The 13,036-nt window shown below is 44.3% G+C and overlaps 1 protein-coding gene across 1 annotated transcript; it reads left to right on the top strand.

Moving 5' to 3' along the window:
* Window positions 1-7: 7 nt before the first annotated feature.
* On the top strand, window positions 8-2,191 carry LOC129012517 (histone H2B type 2-E). The gene has a single exon (XM_054448211.2). The coding sequence runs from the start codon at window positions 8-10 to the stop codon at window positions 386-388; it is 381 nt and encodes a 126-aa protein (XP_054304186.1). The 3' UTR covers window positions 389-2,191.
* Window positions 2,192-13,036: the final 10,845 nt, after the last annotated feature.

Below are 13,036 nucleotides of genomic sequence, written 5' to 3' on the forward strand. Positions count from 1 at the left end.
TCTTACCATGCCTGAACCGGCAAAATCCGCTCCGGCCCCTAAAAAGGGCTCCAAGAAAGCCGTCACCAAAGCCCAGAAGAAAGACGGCAAGAAGCGCAAGCGCAGCCGCAAAGAGAGCTACTCCATCTACGTGTACAAGGTGCTGAAGCAGGTCCACCCCGACACCGGCATCTCGTCCAAGGCCATGGGCATCATGAACTCCTTCGTCAACGACATCTTCGAGCGCATAGCGGGAGAGGCGTCCCGCCTGGCGCACTACAACAAACGCTCCACCATCACATCCCGCGAGATCCAGACGGCCGTGCGCCTGCTGCTGCCCGGCGAGCTGGCCAAGCACGCCGTGTCCGAGGGCACCAAGGCGGTCACCAAGTACACCAGCTCCAAGTGAGTCCCTGCCGGGACCTGGCGCTCGCTCGCTCGAGTCGCCGGCTGCTTGACTCCAAAGGCTCTTTTAAGAGCCACCCATCTAATCACTAGAAAAGAGCTTGTTCACTTACTCCCTTAGTTTCTTTTCATAAAGTAAGTTATTTTAGTGTGAAGGTCATGGGAAATGGCACACGTAGCTTTTTAACCATTTGGAACTCGAGGTCCCCAGTGCGTGATTGGATTTGCTTTTGAATCTAGAGCGTGTCTTTACTCATTGTGCTGCTTAGCCTTCCCAGGAGTCGGTTCTCAGGATGTTGGGAATCCGCCTCTTTGCCCGTCCCCACTCCCGCCCCACACTGGCGCCCTGGTGGCTTCTTGGGTCTGTTTCATTCTAAAACGAAGTGGCTGAGTTCGGCTGTCATTTAAGAGAACTCCAGGACACAATTCAGCCCGGGTTCCGCAAACACTGCGTGACCGCTCTGTATGACTGACGCTTGGCAGCAGCTTTTGTGTCCGGTCACCAGTTCTGCCGTGCGATGGGGCCTCCTGTGGATACCAGCCGTTCTGTGTCTTTTGGACAAAGCCCGCGCAGCCGGGTCCCAGCCTTTTCCTGATTGGGCGACAAGAATATTCAAAATTCTGCGCTTTTTTCTAATTTGTAGATTTCAGTTTCCGTCGTTCACTTTGAGACTTTGAAATTCCTATTTCTCGTTTTGTTGATAATTTTTGCATTTAATGGTCTCTGCTTTAAATGGTAACGCTACGGCCCCAGGTCACTGCGAGGCACTTAACATGTAGATACGGGCTCAAAAGTCACCTCTCAGAGACCTACGTCATCCACTCAGGAATTCGCGCCTCTCATATTTGCCTGTCTCATTTTATCTTCCTTCTCTAGCAGCTGTCTGAAATTGGTTCGTCTGTTTTCTTGTTTATGGTATTCTCAAGCCCTTGACAGACCGGCTGGTGTGGTTTTCCCGTGCATCTTCAGCCTGGCACATTATGGACACTTACTTAAATACTACGTATTGATCTAATATTGTTGGGTTAGTTTTTCCATTCCACCCTTAATCGCTTCCGTGGTTGGATGATGGGTGCTGTTCATTTCCATTAGATGTATGTGAAGGCACAGTGAAAATGGAAATGTTTTTGGAGCTACTTCCTCAAACGTATCCTTAGTCACCTCAGTGCAACAGCTGGGAGGGGGCCGTGTTAAGATTTTTTTTTTGCAACAAAGAGGAGGTGGCAATGGTAGATCCACCCTTATGCTTCTCAGTTTAGCATAACCTCTTTTGGATTTTCATCAAATTCAGCGTGTTGGTCACTGGAAAGAGCCTTTTCCTTCTCCTTTTCTTACTCTCCCCTCATGGTGTTCCCCTCTTAAAAGAGAGGAGCTTTTAATTTACACTTACCACCTCATTTGCTTTTCAGGAGGCCATGCAATATAGGCGGGACTACATAGTTAATCTCCTTTTTACAAATGAGGCCAAGAGAAGCCTCATTGGTTCACAGTCATGCAGCTCATACTGTTCACCCTTGTATTCTCAGATGCAGGACAATTGCATTTTAGTTTTATTTTGTGGAGGTGCAGAATATTTAATCTTTCTGTCCAACCCTTGATTCTGCCGAGGAAGACACTGATGGTTTGATGAGTGATTCAACTCTGTTTTTGGCTAAGGGCTTTTGGAGTTGATGGCAGGGGTTTGATGAATCCAAATGAGCTCTAGACATTATCACAGACTGAATAGATCTTAATTGTCTCCTACATGTGTATTTTCAAATGTGTGTAGATGCTATTGTTATTAATAAAGTTACCAATTAATTTAAAGGCTTTGCTGGATTCTTTTATCTACAGTGTATTTTCTCAATGAATGAAATTAACAGATACAACTTCCACTGTGTCTGTAGAAAAGCGTGGGTGCCTCTGATCTGGCAGATGACTATTTATAAGCCACCAGCCAAACTGCTGCCCCAAAGGTGCACTGGGGCTGAAATAGTCTGTTACAAGGCCACTGTTAATGCTTACTAATTGAAAAATATATGATCACAAATAGAAAGCAGTACAAATAAGATGGAAGAAATAAAGTTCATAATAAAGTTAAGCTAACACCTACGGAGCACTTATTACGTGCCAGGTAGTGTTCTAGGCCCTTTATACGTATTGACTCATCTAATTCTCACTGGGACCTCAGGAAGTAGTACCGTTATTATCACCCATTTTACAGATAAGGAAACTGAGGCAAAGAGAAGCTTTTCTTCAGAAACTCTCCAGAGAATAAGCTCCTAGGTTAGCAGTTAAGGGACTTGAGAAACAGGGTCATTCTGAAAACCTGGACCCTTCCTGTGTTTTAGGGGGAACTATCTATGCTTTAGAGTTGAAAAGAAATACCACTGGCTTTATTTTCTTCAGAGCGCACCCTGGATATAAATCCTGGGTGGTGGTGGCTGAGTACATTGAGGGTGGGATTAGGTGGTTGTGATCCTTCATCCCAGAGGCCGTAGCTCAACTCAATTGAGTTTGTCCCCACAGTGGTGGGGCTCACCAGCTGGAATCCTTTCACTAACATGAGAGAGCCTTAGGTGCTGGTTTTGGGCTCCGCCTGGGGATGATGTTCACTGGGAAGGATGTTATAGAGTGAGGAAGGGGGGAAGAGGTGATAGATTTTGATAGTTTAACTCTGGAGGGGAAGTAATTGGTGAGATTAATCCTCAAGAACCTCTTTGATCATTTCTCCTGCGCAGACATCTTTAAACATTTGCTTATGTTGGGGTTAATAACAATAATTGTTAAAATAATGATTGCTTCCCCTTACTGAGCACTTAACTGTTTACCTTAAACTTAATTAGCAGTAAGCTAAGAGTTTACCTTACACTTACTTAGCAAGATGGTCTTGATCTCCTGACCTCATGATCCACCCGCCTCCTGAAGTGCTCGGATTACAGGCGTGAGCCACCTCACCCAGCCTACAGCCACTTTTTAAGATAGTTTCTGTTGGCCGCATGCAGTGGCTCACAACTGTAATCCCAGCACTTTGAGAGGCCAAGGTGGGTGGATCATTTGAAGTCAGGAATTCGAGACCAGTCTGCCCAACATGGTGAAACCCCACCTCTACTAAAACTACAAAAATTAGCTTGGCATGGTGGTGGGCACTTGTAGTCCCAGCTACTCAGGAGGCTGAGGCAGGAGAATCCCTAGAACCCGGGAGGTGGAGGCTGCTGCCACTGCACTCCAGCCTGGGCAACAGAAGAAGACTCTATCTCAAAAAAAAAAAAAAAAGGAAAAAAAAATGAAGGACCAAAAGGACACTGTCATAGTTCTGTAATATGGCTTATCAATAATTCTGGAGTAGGCCTGAAGGGCAGCTCTGTTTGGGTTTCAGAAATTGACCCTTAAGTGAGAGACTGTCCCTGTAACCGAGGGGACTAGGTTTAATAATTCATTTAATATGTGTGATTGAAAATCTGTATCTACTAATTTTATAAATAGTAAGTATCTATGAACATTATTAAATTCTATAAGAATGGCATTCCAGGACCAATTTTCTTCTCTCTGACTCCTAAGCATTGTAAGGTGTGATATCATTTGTTATTTCATTCAAGAATTTATTATCTGTGAAGATGGCAGGCAATCTGCTAGGTAGTGAGGACAGAAAATTGAACAGGAGTGGCTTCTGCCTTCCTGGACCTCTAGTGACTAGAAGAGAAGACATATTAATCCAGTGACTATGAGAAAGTGTGACAAGTATTACGATTGTAGAAGTATAGATAGAGAGAGTGTAATGGAGGGAGTCGTAACTTCACATTGGTGGGTGTAGGGAAGGCCTCCCTGAGGAAAGAACTTTTAGGATGACACTTGACAAGGATAGGAAGGGTGTACCAGGCAGTGGATGGCATGGGCAAAGGCTTGGAGAGAGTGGAAAAGATCATGCTCAGGTAGATAGGAAGAACTGCAGGAAGTCTAGTACAGGCGGTGGTTAGAGGGCAAGGAGGACAGTGCAGCATCAAGAGGTTACACAGGTAGACAGAGCCAGATCTTGCAGGATTAGGCCAGAATGTGTAAACTGACTTTAAAGAAACCAATGAGCTCCTAGGCTGACCTGACTATGGGAACAGAAAGGAGCTGTGTGGCACTAAAAACAGAAGAGTTAAAGTCTCAGAGGCCACATGGTTTATGCCCATCAAGCACTCTCTGGAGCAGACGGTACCCTGACCCTCAAAAGTGTGTGTGTGTTCCCTGCAACAGGGCTTCCCTTAAAGTGGAAATGGCTTTGTCAGGCCAGCAGATTGACACCAACTACCATGGTCACCTGCCTCTGTGTGCTGCAGGTGGCCTTCTCATTATAGTTTGCCTTTCTTTACAACTCTGCTTCTAGTGGAACGATGGGTGGATCAGGGGAACCGAATATTTGCTCTTTAGAGAGTTGTCTTCAGGATGTAGTTTATCATGATACTCTGTTGTCTGCTTTCTGTAAATTGGTACTTAGAGGCTTGGTTAGATTTAGGTTTACTTTTTCACCCCATGACATGACTACTTCATAGGTGGTACTATTTCTTTTCTATCAGGAGACATGTAATGTCTAGCTGCTTCTTTTTTTGTGATAACAGCAGTGATTGATTCTCAATGCTTAGATCAATTAATTCATTATCAATTGCAAAATAATGATATTCTGTCACTCTCCTTTCATATATTAGCTGGAATACTTCAGTAAAGAGGAATATTATTATTATTTTTTTTAGAGATAAGGTCTTGTTCTGTCACGTAGGCTGGGGTACAGTGGCCAGATCATAGCTCACTGGAACCTCGAACTCCTTGGCTCAACTGATCCTCCCACCTGAGCCTTCCCAGTAGCTAGAACTACAGGTAGGCATCACCACGTTGAGTTAATTTTTAAGTTTTTTGTAGAGATGCTATGGTACCAAGGCTGGTCTTGAACTCCTGGCCTCAAGTGATCCTCTCACTTCTTTTCAAATCGCTGGGAAAAATTAGTATTTTTAATAGTAAATATCTGGAAACTACTTATATGTCTACTAGTATGTGGCAATAAAGTGTTAGGGTCCCTTTTGACGGAGATAAAAAAGGATATGTGTGTATTGATATGTATGCACCGATATTAAATAAAACACTTTCCAGGGATTTCACATAACAAAACTAATAATAGTGGCTACTCTCTTTTTTTTTTTTTTTTTGAGATGGAGTCTCATTCTTGTTGCCCAGGCTGGAGTGCCATGGCATGATCTTGGCTCACTGCAGCCTCCACCTCCCAGGTTCAAGTGATTCTCCTGCCTCAGCTTCACATGTAACTGGGATTACAGGTGCGTGCCTCCACGCCTGGCCAATTTTTTGTATTTTTAGTAGAGACGGGGTTTCACCATGTTGGCTAGGCTGGTCTCAAACTCCTGACCTCAGGTAATCCACCTGTCTCAGCCTCCCAAAGTGCTGGGGTTACAGGCATGAGCCACTGTGCCTGGCCAATAGTGGCTACTCTTTTTTTTTTTTTTTGATTCGAGTCTTGCCCTGTTGCCCAGGCTGGAGTGCAGTGACACGATCGTGGCTCACTGCAACCTCCACCTCCCGGGTTCAAGCGATTCTTCTGCCTCAGCCTCCCAAGTAACCGGAACCATAGGCTCGTGCCACCACGCCCGGCTAATTTTTGTAGTTTTTAGCAGAGACGGGGTTTCACCATGTTGGCCAGGCTAATCTTGAACTCCTGACCTCGTGATCCACCCGCCTTGGCCTCCCAAAGTGCTGGGATTACAGGCGTGAGCCAACGCACCCGGCCAATAGTGGCTACTCTTAAGGAGAAGAATTTCCTTGGGCCAAAAGATTTTGCTTTTTCCTTTATATCTTTCAGTACTGTTTAAATTTATGATCAATGTTCACTTAAAAACAATGTCAGCAGAGGTTATGTGAACAGTAGGATTATTGGCCATTTAAAAAAAAGCCTATAAGAATATTTTTTGTTGAAAATAATGTATTTAAAACTACCTGTTCTACTGCCTGGCACTGAGTAGACTCTCAATACATTGTAGTTAATTCTGAAAAATAATTAAAAAAACTTCATCAATGCAAATAGCAATCAACTTAATAACAATAGCAACAGCAATAACAAAAACGCCAGAAGTCCCTAGGGTGGATGAGGTAACATATAGGTTTGGGATTGAGTCTCCACTATTCCTAACCTATTTTTTAAAAATCCCTCAAGGTTATGAACACTTGCTTTGCAGGAGGCAGTCTCTGGAGTGATTTTTCTGACTAGTTAACTTCACTAATGTGTCCTTGGTCACAGGTTTGGTCATCAGACAGACTAGGAGAGGCAATCAGGCTCTTTAAGGAGGCCTGGGTCATCGAGAGCTGTGAAACTAGCTAAAAATCAGAGTTGATGGAACTGGCCTGGGAGAGTTGGTATAGGTTCTTGAGCAAGTCAAGAGCAATATTTTGGGCAGGTTATTATGACCTTTGTATCTTTATTCTGAAGAAATGTGCAGGATGCATAGAAGAAAGAGAATACAGGAAACCGGAAACCAGTGGGGAGGCTGCTGCAACCAGTAATGAGGTCTTAGACAAGCACAGAGACAGCAGGGAGAGAGAAGATAAACAAAAACCATGTTCTGAATGAAGGAGGCAAAAAACTGTTTTAGTTTTCTATTTATGTGTAAAAAATTACCCCAAATTAAGTGGCTTAGGACAATACTCATTTAGCCTCTCATAGTTTCTGTAGGTCTGGGCATGGCATAGTGGGAGTCTTTGATTAGAATCTCACAAGGGTAAAATCAAAGTGTCAACTGGGCTGCATTTTCATATGAAGCCTGGGGTCTTCCAAACTCATCCAGGTTGTTGGCAGAATTCAGTTTCTTGCAGGTGTAGAATTGAGGCCCTCAGAGGCTGCTCTTCTCCACAGGCAGGTCACAGCATGGATATTTGCTTCTAATGGCCAGCAGAAGGGCATCTCTGTTGCTTCCACTTTATCTAATTCAGGGAAGGCATTGACCCTCTTTTAAAAAGCTCACTAGGCCAAGTGCAGTGGCTCACGCCTGTAATCCCAGCACTTTGGGAGATCATGGCAGGCAGATCACCTGAGGTTCGAGACCAGCCTGGCCAACATGGTGAAACCCCAGCTCTACTAAAAATACAAAAATTACCCGGGCATGGTGGCAGGTGCCTGTAATCCCAGCTACTCAGGAGGTTGAGGCAGGAGAATCACTTGAACCCAGGAGGTATAGGTTGCAGTGACCCTGGATTGCACCACTGCACTCCAGCCTGGGCAACAGAGTAAGACTCTGTCTCAAAAAAAAAAAAAAAAAGGCTTACCTAAGTCAGGGATTCCCTTCTTATTAACTCCAAGTCAACTGATGAAGGATCTTAACTACATCTGCAAAGTTTTCTCGATTAACAGCAAGTACAGGTTCTGCCCATACTCAAAGGGAGGGGATTTAAACAACGGGTACCAGGGGCTAGGACTCACGGGCGCCATCGCAGAATTTTGCCTACTAAAGGAATATAAAGGAACTGTGTGTCTGAAGTCAGATACTTTTCTGTGATTTAAATTAATTTTAAAATAAAAGAGTAAAAAGTAAAAATTCCAAGTTACTGAAAGCCCACAGTGTGCAAAATACTATAGACATACCATTTCAAATCCTCAGAACAAATCCTGAAAGGTAAATGTTATGGTTTTTATAGTGGAGGATACTGAGGTTCAGACATGTTAAAGAACTTGGAATTTTCCTTCTAGTACATCATGTTGTATCAAAACAACCCCAAAAAGGTAAATATTACCCCCATTGTACAAAGAAAGAAATGGATATTTATGCAGTTTAAATAACTTGGCATTCCCTGATACACCATGGTGCTCCTGAATTTTACTAAAATATTTGTCTAAAATTTGCAAATTGCAAATAATCTGAGGATCTAGCAACATATTTTCTATGTCTGTTTAATAGAACCATAGAATATTAGTGCTGGAAGGAACCCAGAAATCATCTGGTCCAATTTCCTCATATTATGTTTTTCCTGATTTTAGTATAAAATTATTCTCTCACCTCCTGTCCCCATCAGATCCCTAAGTGGAGTAGATGTTCTTTAGAGGCCCATCTTTGGGATCATCTCTCTTTTTTTTTGGAGACAGGGTCTCACTCTGTCACCCAGGCTGGAGTGTAGTGGCGTGATCTCGGCTCATGGCAACCTCTGCCTCCCGGCTTCAAGCGATCCTTGTGCCTTAGCTTCCCAAGTATCTGGGACTACAGGTGTGCACCACCATGCCCAGCTAATTTTTGTATTTTTGGTACAGATGGGGTTTCTCCATGGTCTCAAACTCCTGGGCTTAAGTAACCTGCCCGCTTGGCCCTCCCAATGTGCTGGGATTACGGAGGGAGTGAGCCACTGTGTCCAGCTGGGGCCACCTCTTCATAAGCTCTTCCCAGGGACTCCCAGGGCTTTCTCCAGCTCCTCTGGGCAGATGAGAGAAGCCAACTGGGTCTCTAGATGTGCCTCCAGATACACACTCCCAGCTGCCTGAAGTATGCGGCCACTTGCCATTGCCAGTTGATGGTTATGATCCAGTGTGGCCTGAAGTGAACTCTCTTCAGCAGCTCTTCCTCACAGGCTATCTATTCCTGTGAAGGTGGCATCATTCTCCTAGTCATTCAGGCAGGAAGGTGCAGAGTCATCTTGGATTACATTTTGTCCCAACAACTCCCTTTCTGCTCTTTCCCCTATCCAGGTTCAGGCAATCTTCTATGTGCAATAAAGTCAACAGTTCCCCTCCTGTCCATTCCTGTGTCTGGTTCCCTTGTTCTCATCCGTGGTCCTCTCATCTTTGTCCCCAAGACTTGGCCTCCTGCTTTGGGTATGGCTCCCTTCTGATTGGTTTTGTACCCTCCATCCCAAATTAACCAACTGTATACACAGCTCATATCACGTTACTTAGAATCATGGCTGCACTGTGTCCCCCGACATTTCCTCCTTAAAATTTTGTTTTTAATGCAAACTTATTTGGAGATATCTCCCTTTTCCTTATTTAGTATTATCCCATTTTATGTGCATTCCTTAGTCTGAGACAATTACTCTTTTTGCTTTTATGTGTTATTGTGAAAAAGTATATTTCTATGCATTTAAAAATTATTCTTTAGTATTTTTTATTTTTATTTATTTATTAATTTTTTTTTGAGATGGAGTTTTGCTCTTGTTGCCCAGGCTGGAGTGAAATGGCACCATCTTGGCTCACTGCAACCTCCACCTCCCAGGTTCAAACAATTCTCCTGCCTCAGCCTGCCGAGTAGCTGGGATTACAGGCACCAGTCACAACGGCCAGCTAATTTTTGTATTTTTAGTTGAGATGGGATTTCACCATGTTGGCCAGGCTGGTCTCGAAATCCTGATCTCGTGATCCGCCCACCTCCCAAAGTGCTGGGATTACAGGCGTGAACCACCGCACCTGGCCTCCTCTTGGGTTATTATGGAAGCTTCATGATGTCAGCATTCCTTCCCCCAGGGTATAGGGCAGGAACCTCTCTGGGGAGGTAAGACCCTCAATTAGAAAAGTGGGCAAAAATATTAGAGTCCTGCCTTGGGGCAGGTGAAAGGAGGGCAGGAGAAAGTCAGAGAGATTCTGTTTCCTGAGACCTGCCTCTAAGGCCTAACACACCCAACATTGGAGTGTACTGTACTCTGTAAAAAGACCATACAAGGGCTATGGGAGTTATGAGCCAGGAACTGTGGACAGAAACCAATATACATTATAACACCACATATATGTATATTTTTTCTTTCTTTCTTTTCTTTTCTTTTTTTTTTTTTTGAACCTTGCTGTGTCGCCTAGTCTGCAGTGCAATGGCGCTGCCTTGGCTCACTGCAACCGAAGCCTCCTGGGCTCAAGCGATTCTCCTGTCTCAGCCTCCTGAATATCTGGGATTACAGGTGCACGCTGCCATGCCCGGCTAATTTTTTTGGATTTTAGTAGAGACAAGGTTTCACTGTGTTGCCCAGGCTGGTCTCGAACTCCTCAGCTCAGGCAATCCACCCGCCTAGGCCTCACAAAGTGCTAGGATTACAGCTGTGAGCCACCACACCCGGCCTATATATGCATATTTTTTCTAACACTTAACATGCTTTTTCTTGGTGCCAAGAATGTTTTAAACACTTTACATGTATTAACTCATTTTATCCTCACAAAACCCTATCAAGTAGGTAGTATAAGTATGTCCATTTACAGATTGGGAGATGGAGGAACATAGAAAGGTTAAGAAACTTTCTCATAGTCACACAGTCGGTGCCAAACCAGATTTCAACCCCAGAGTCTTCCTTTAGTCACTATACTACACTACTACTATCAAATAAGTAAGATGTTGATGCAACATTGATAGTAATTTCAAAGATTAGAAATAACCAACAGCCGGGGTGTAGTGGCCCGTGCTTGTAATTCCAGCATCTGGGAGCCCGAGGCGGGCAAGTTTGCTGGGAGTTGGAGACCAGCCTGACAACGTGGCAAAACCCTGTCTCTACAAAAAATATAAAAATTAGCTGGGCGTGGTGGTGCGCGCCTGTAGTCTGAGCTACTTGGGAGGCTGAGGTGGGAGGGTCGCTTGAGGCTGGGAGGTTGAGGCTGCAGTCTGCAGTGAGTTATGCTCACACCACTGCACTCCAGCCTGGGCAACAGAGACCCTGTCTTAAAAACAAAACAAAGCAAAACCACCTCCGACAACGTAGGAATGCTGAAATGAATTATATTAATTCTAAGTAAAAACTCAACCTATCCCAATTAGCCCAAGACCACTACTTAGTCTACCTAAGCCAAGTCTGCTGACTTGTTACAATGAGGGAGAACACACAACAGAGAAACTGGTGGCGGGGTGGTGGGAGGAGGGTGCTCACCAAACAAGAGGAAAATTAGAGTTATCATTGATTTTGGGGGAAGAGTGGAGTGTAGTTTTCATAGGCTCAAAGCAAAGCAGGGCTGTGTGAAAGGGTAGGCATAGGATGGGACTTTGAAGTGGATCCAGGGTCTTGTTTCCTTAGAAACTACAAAGTTGAGATAGAGGTGGAATGCTGTGTTCAGAAACCCCTTACTTGAGGTTTTGCACCTCGGTTGAAAATTACTGCTGGTTTTTTGTATCAAGGTGGCTTAGGTCCTCCAGACAGGAGGGGGATACTGCATTGTTACTGACAGGATTTCAAGCAGCCAAAGTTCTAATAGTCTGTGATTTTGAGTACAAGTTCCTCAGTGAATAAGAAAGGAGTGGTCACTCAGAGAGGGGAGTTATGAGCCTTTATAGCTGTAGCATGCCCTTGGAGAAGAATGTTTTCTGTTATTTCTAGTCTAGCTTAATCTCTGTTAGTGCAGCCTAATGAACGGCAGAACAGGTTTTGATTTTCTCAGTCCTAGCGAATTTCTGCTTCTCGAAGTGCATGTTAGTGGTAATGTGTTTTATATCTTACTTTATTTCTTATTTTCCCCCCCTTTAATCTATATTTTATTTTATTTATTTTTTATTTTTTTGAGACGGACTCTCGCTCTGTCCCCAGGGTGGAGTGCAGTGGTGCGATCTCAGCTCACTGCAGCCTCTGCCTCCCGGGTTCAAGCGATTCTCCTGCCTCAGCCTCCTGAGTAGCTGGGACTATAGGCGCGTGCCACTACGCCTGGCTAATTTTTGTATTTTTAGTAGAGACGAGGTTTCACCATGTTGGCCAGGCTGGTCTTGATCTCCTGACCTTGTAATCTGCCGGCCTCGGCCTTCCAAAGTGCTGGGATTACAGGCATGAGATACCGCGCCTGGCCTAATCTGTATTTTAAAAATTGAACTTTTCCATGTACCCCTGAACCTAAAATAAAAGTTAAAAACAAACAAACATACAAAACAACAACAATAACAGCAACAAAACCAGGCCGGGCATCGTGGCTCACGCTTGTAATCCCGGCACTTTGGAAGGCCGAGGCGCGCAGATCACGAGGTCAGGAGTTCGAGACCAGCTTGACTAACATGGTGAAACCCCGTCTCTACTAAAACTACAAAAATTAGCCGGGCGTGGTGGCACGTGCCTGTAATCCCAGCTACCTGGGAGGCTGAGGCAGGAGAATCCCTTGAACCAGGGAGGCGGAGGTTGCAGTGAGCCGAGATCATGCCACTGCACTCCAGCCTGGGAGACAGAGCGAGACTCTGTCTCAAACAAAAAAAAAAGAGAATTCTGTACTTTGTAATTAGAGGAGTAATTCATTAATTCATGTCAGGGGCATATTATTTTATTTTTCCAAATGCTAGGAAGCAGGTATCCATGTTTGATAATATAAATTTTGGGACAATTGGCAGTCATCTGGCTCACAGGGAAAACAGGAAAAACAAGAAACCTAAATAAACTTCATATTGATTTCCCAAAAAAATTACCTTTTATTTTCAACTCTTATAGAACTCAACCTGCATCTCTTTGCCATCCATGTTCTTTTTTTTTTTTAGAGACTGGGTCTCATTCTGTCACCTAGGCTGGAGTGCAGTGGCATGATCATAGCTCACTGCAGCCTCAATCTCCCAGGCTCAAGTGATCCTCCCACTTCAGCCTCCCAAGCAATTGGGACCACAGGCACATGCCACTGTGCCTGGCTAGTATTTTATTTTTTTGTAGAGATGAGGTCAATCTGCATTAAACTTCATGTTGCTCCAACACCACATTTTATCTCCCCACTTT

This window comes from Pongo pygmaeus, chromosome 1, assembly GCF_028885625.2.
Source record: "Pongo pygmaeus isolate AG05252 chromosome 1, NHGRI_mPonPyg2-v2.0_pri, whole genome shotgun sequence".
In the NCBI taxonomy this organism is placed as follows: Eukaryota; Metazoa; Chordata; class Mammalia; order Primates; family Hominidae; genus Pongo; species Pongo pygmaeus.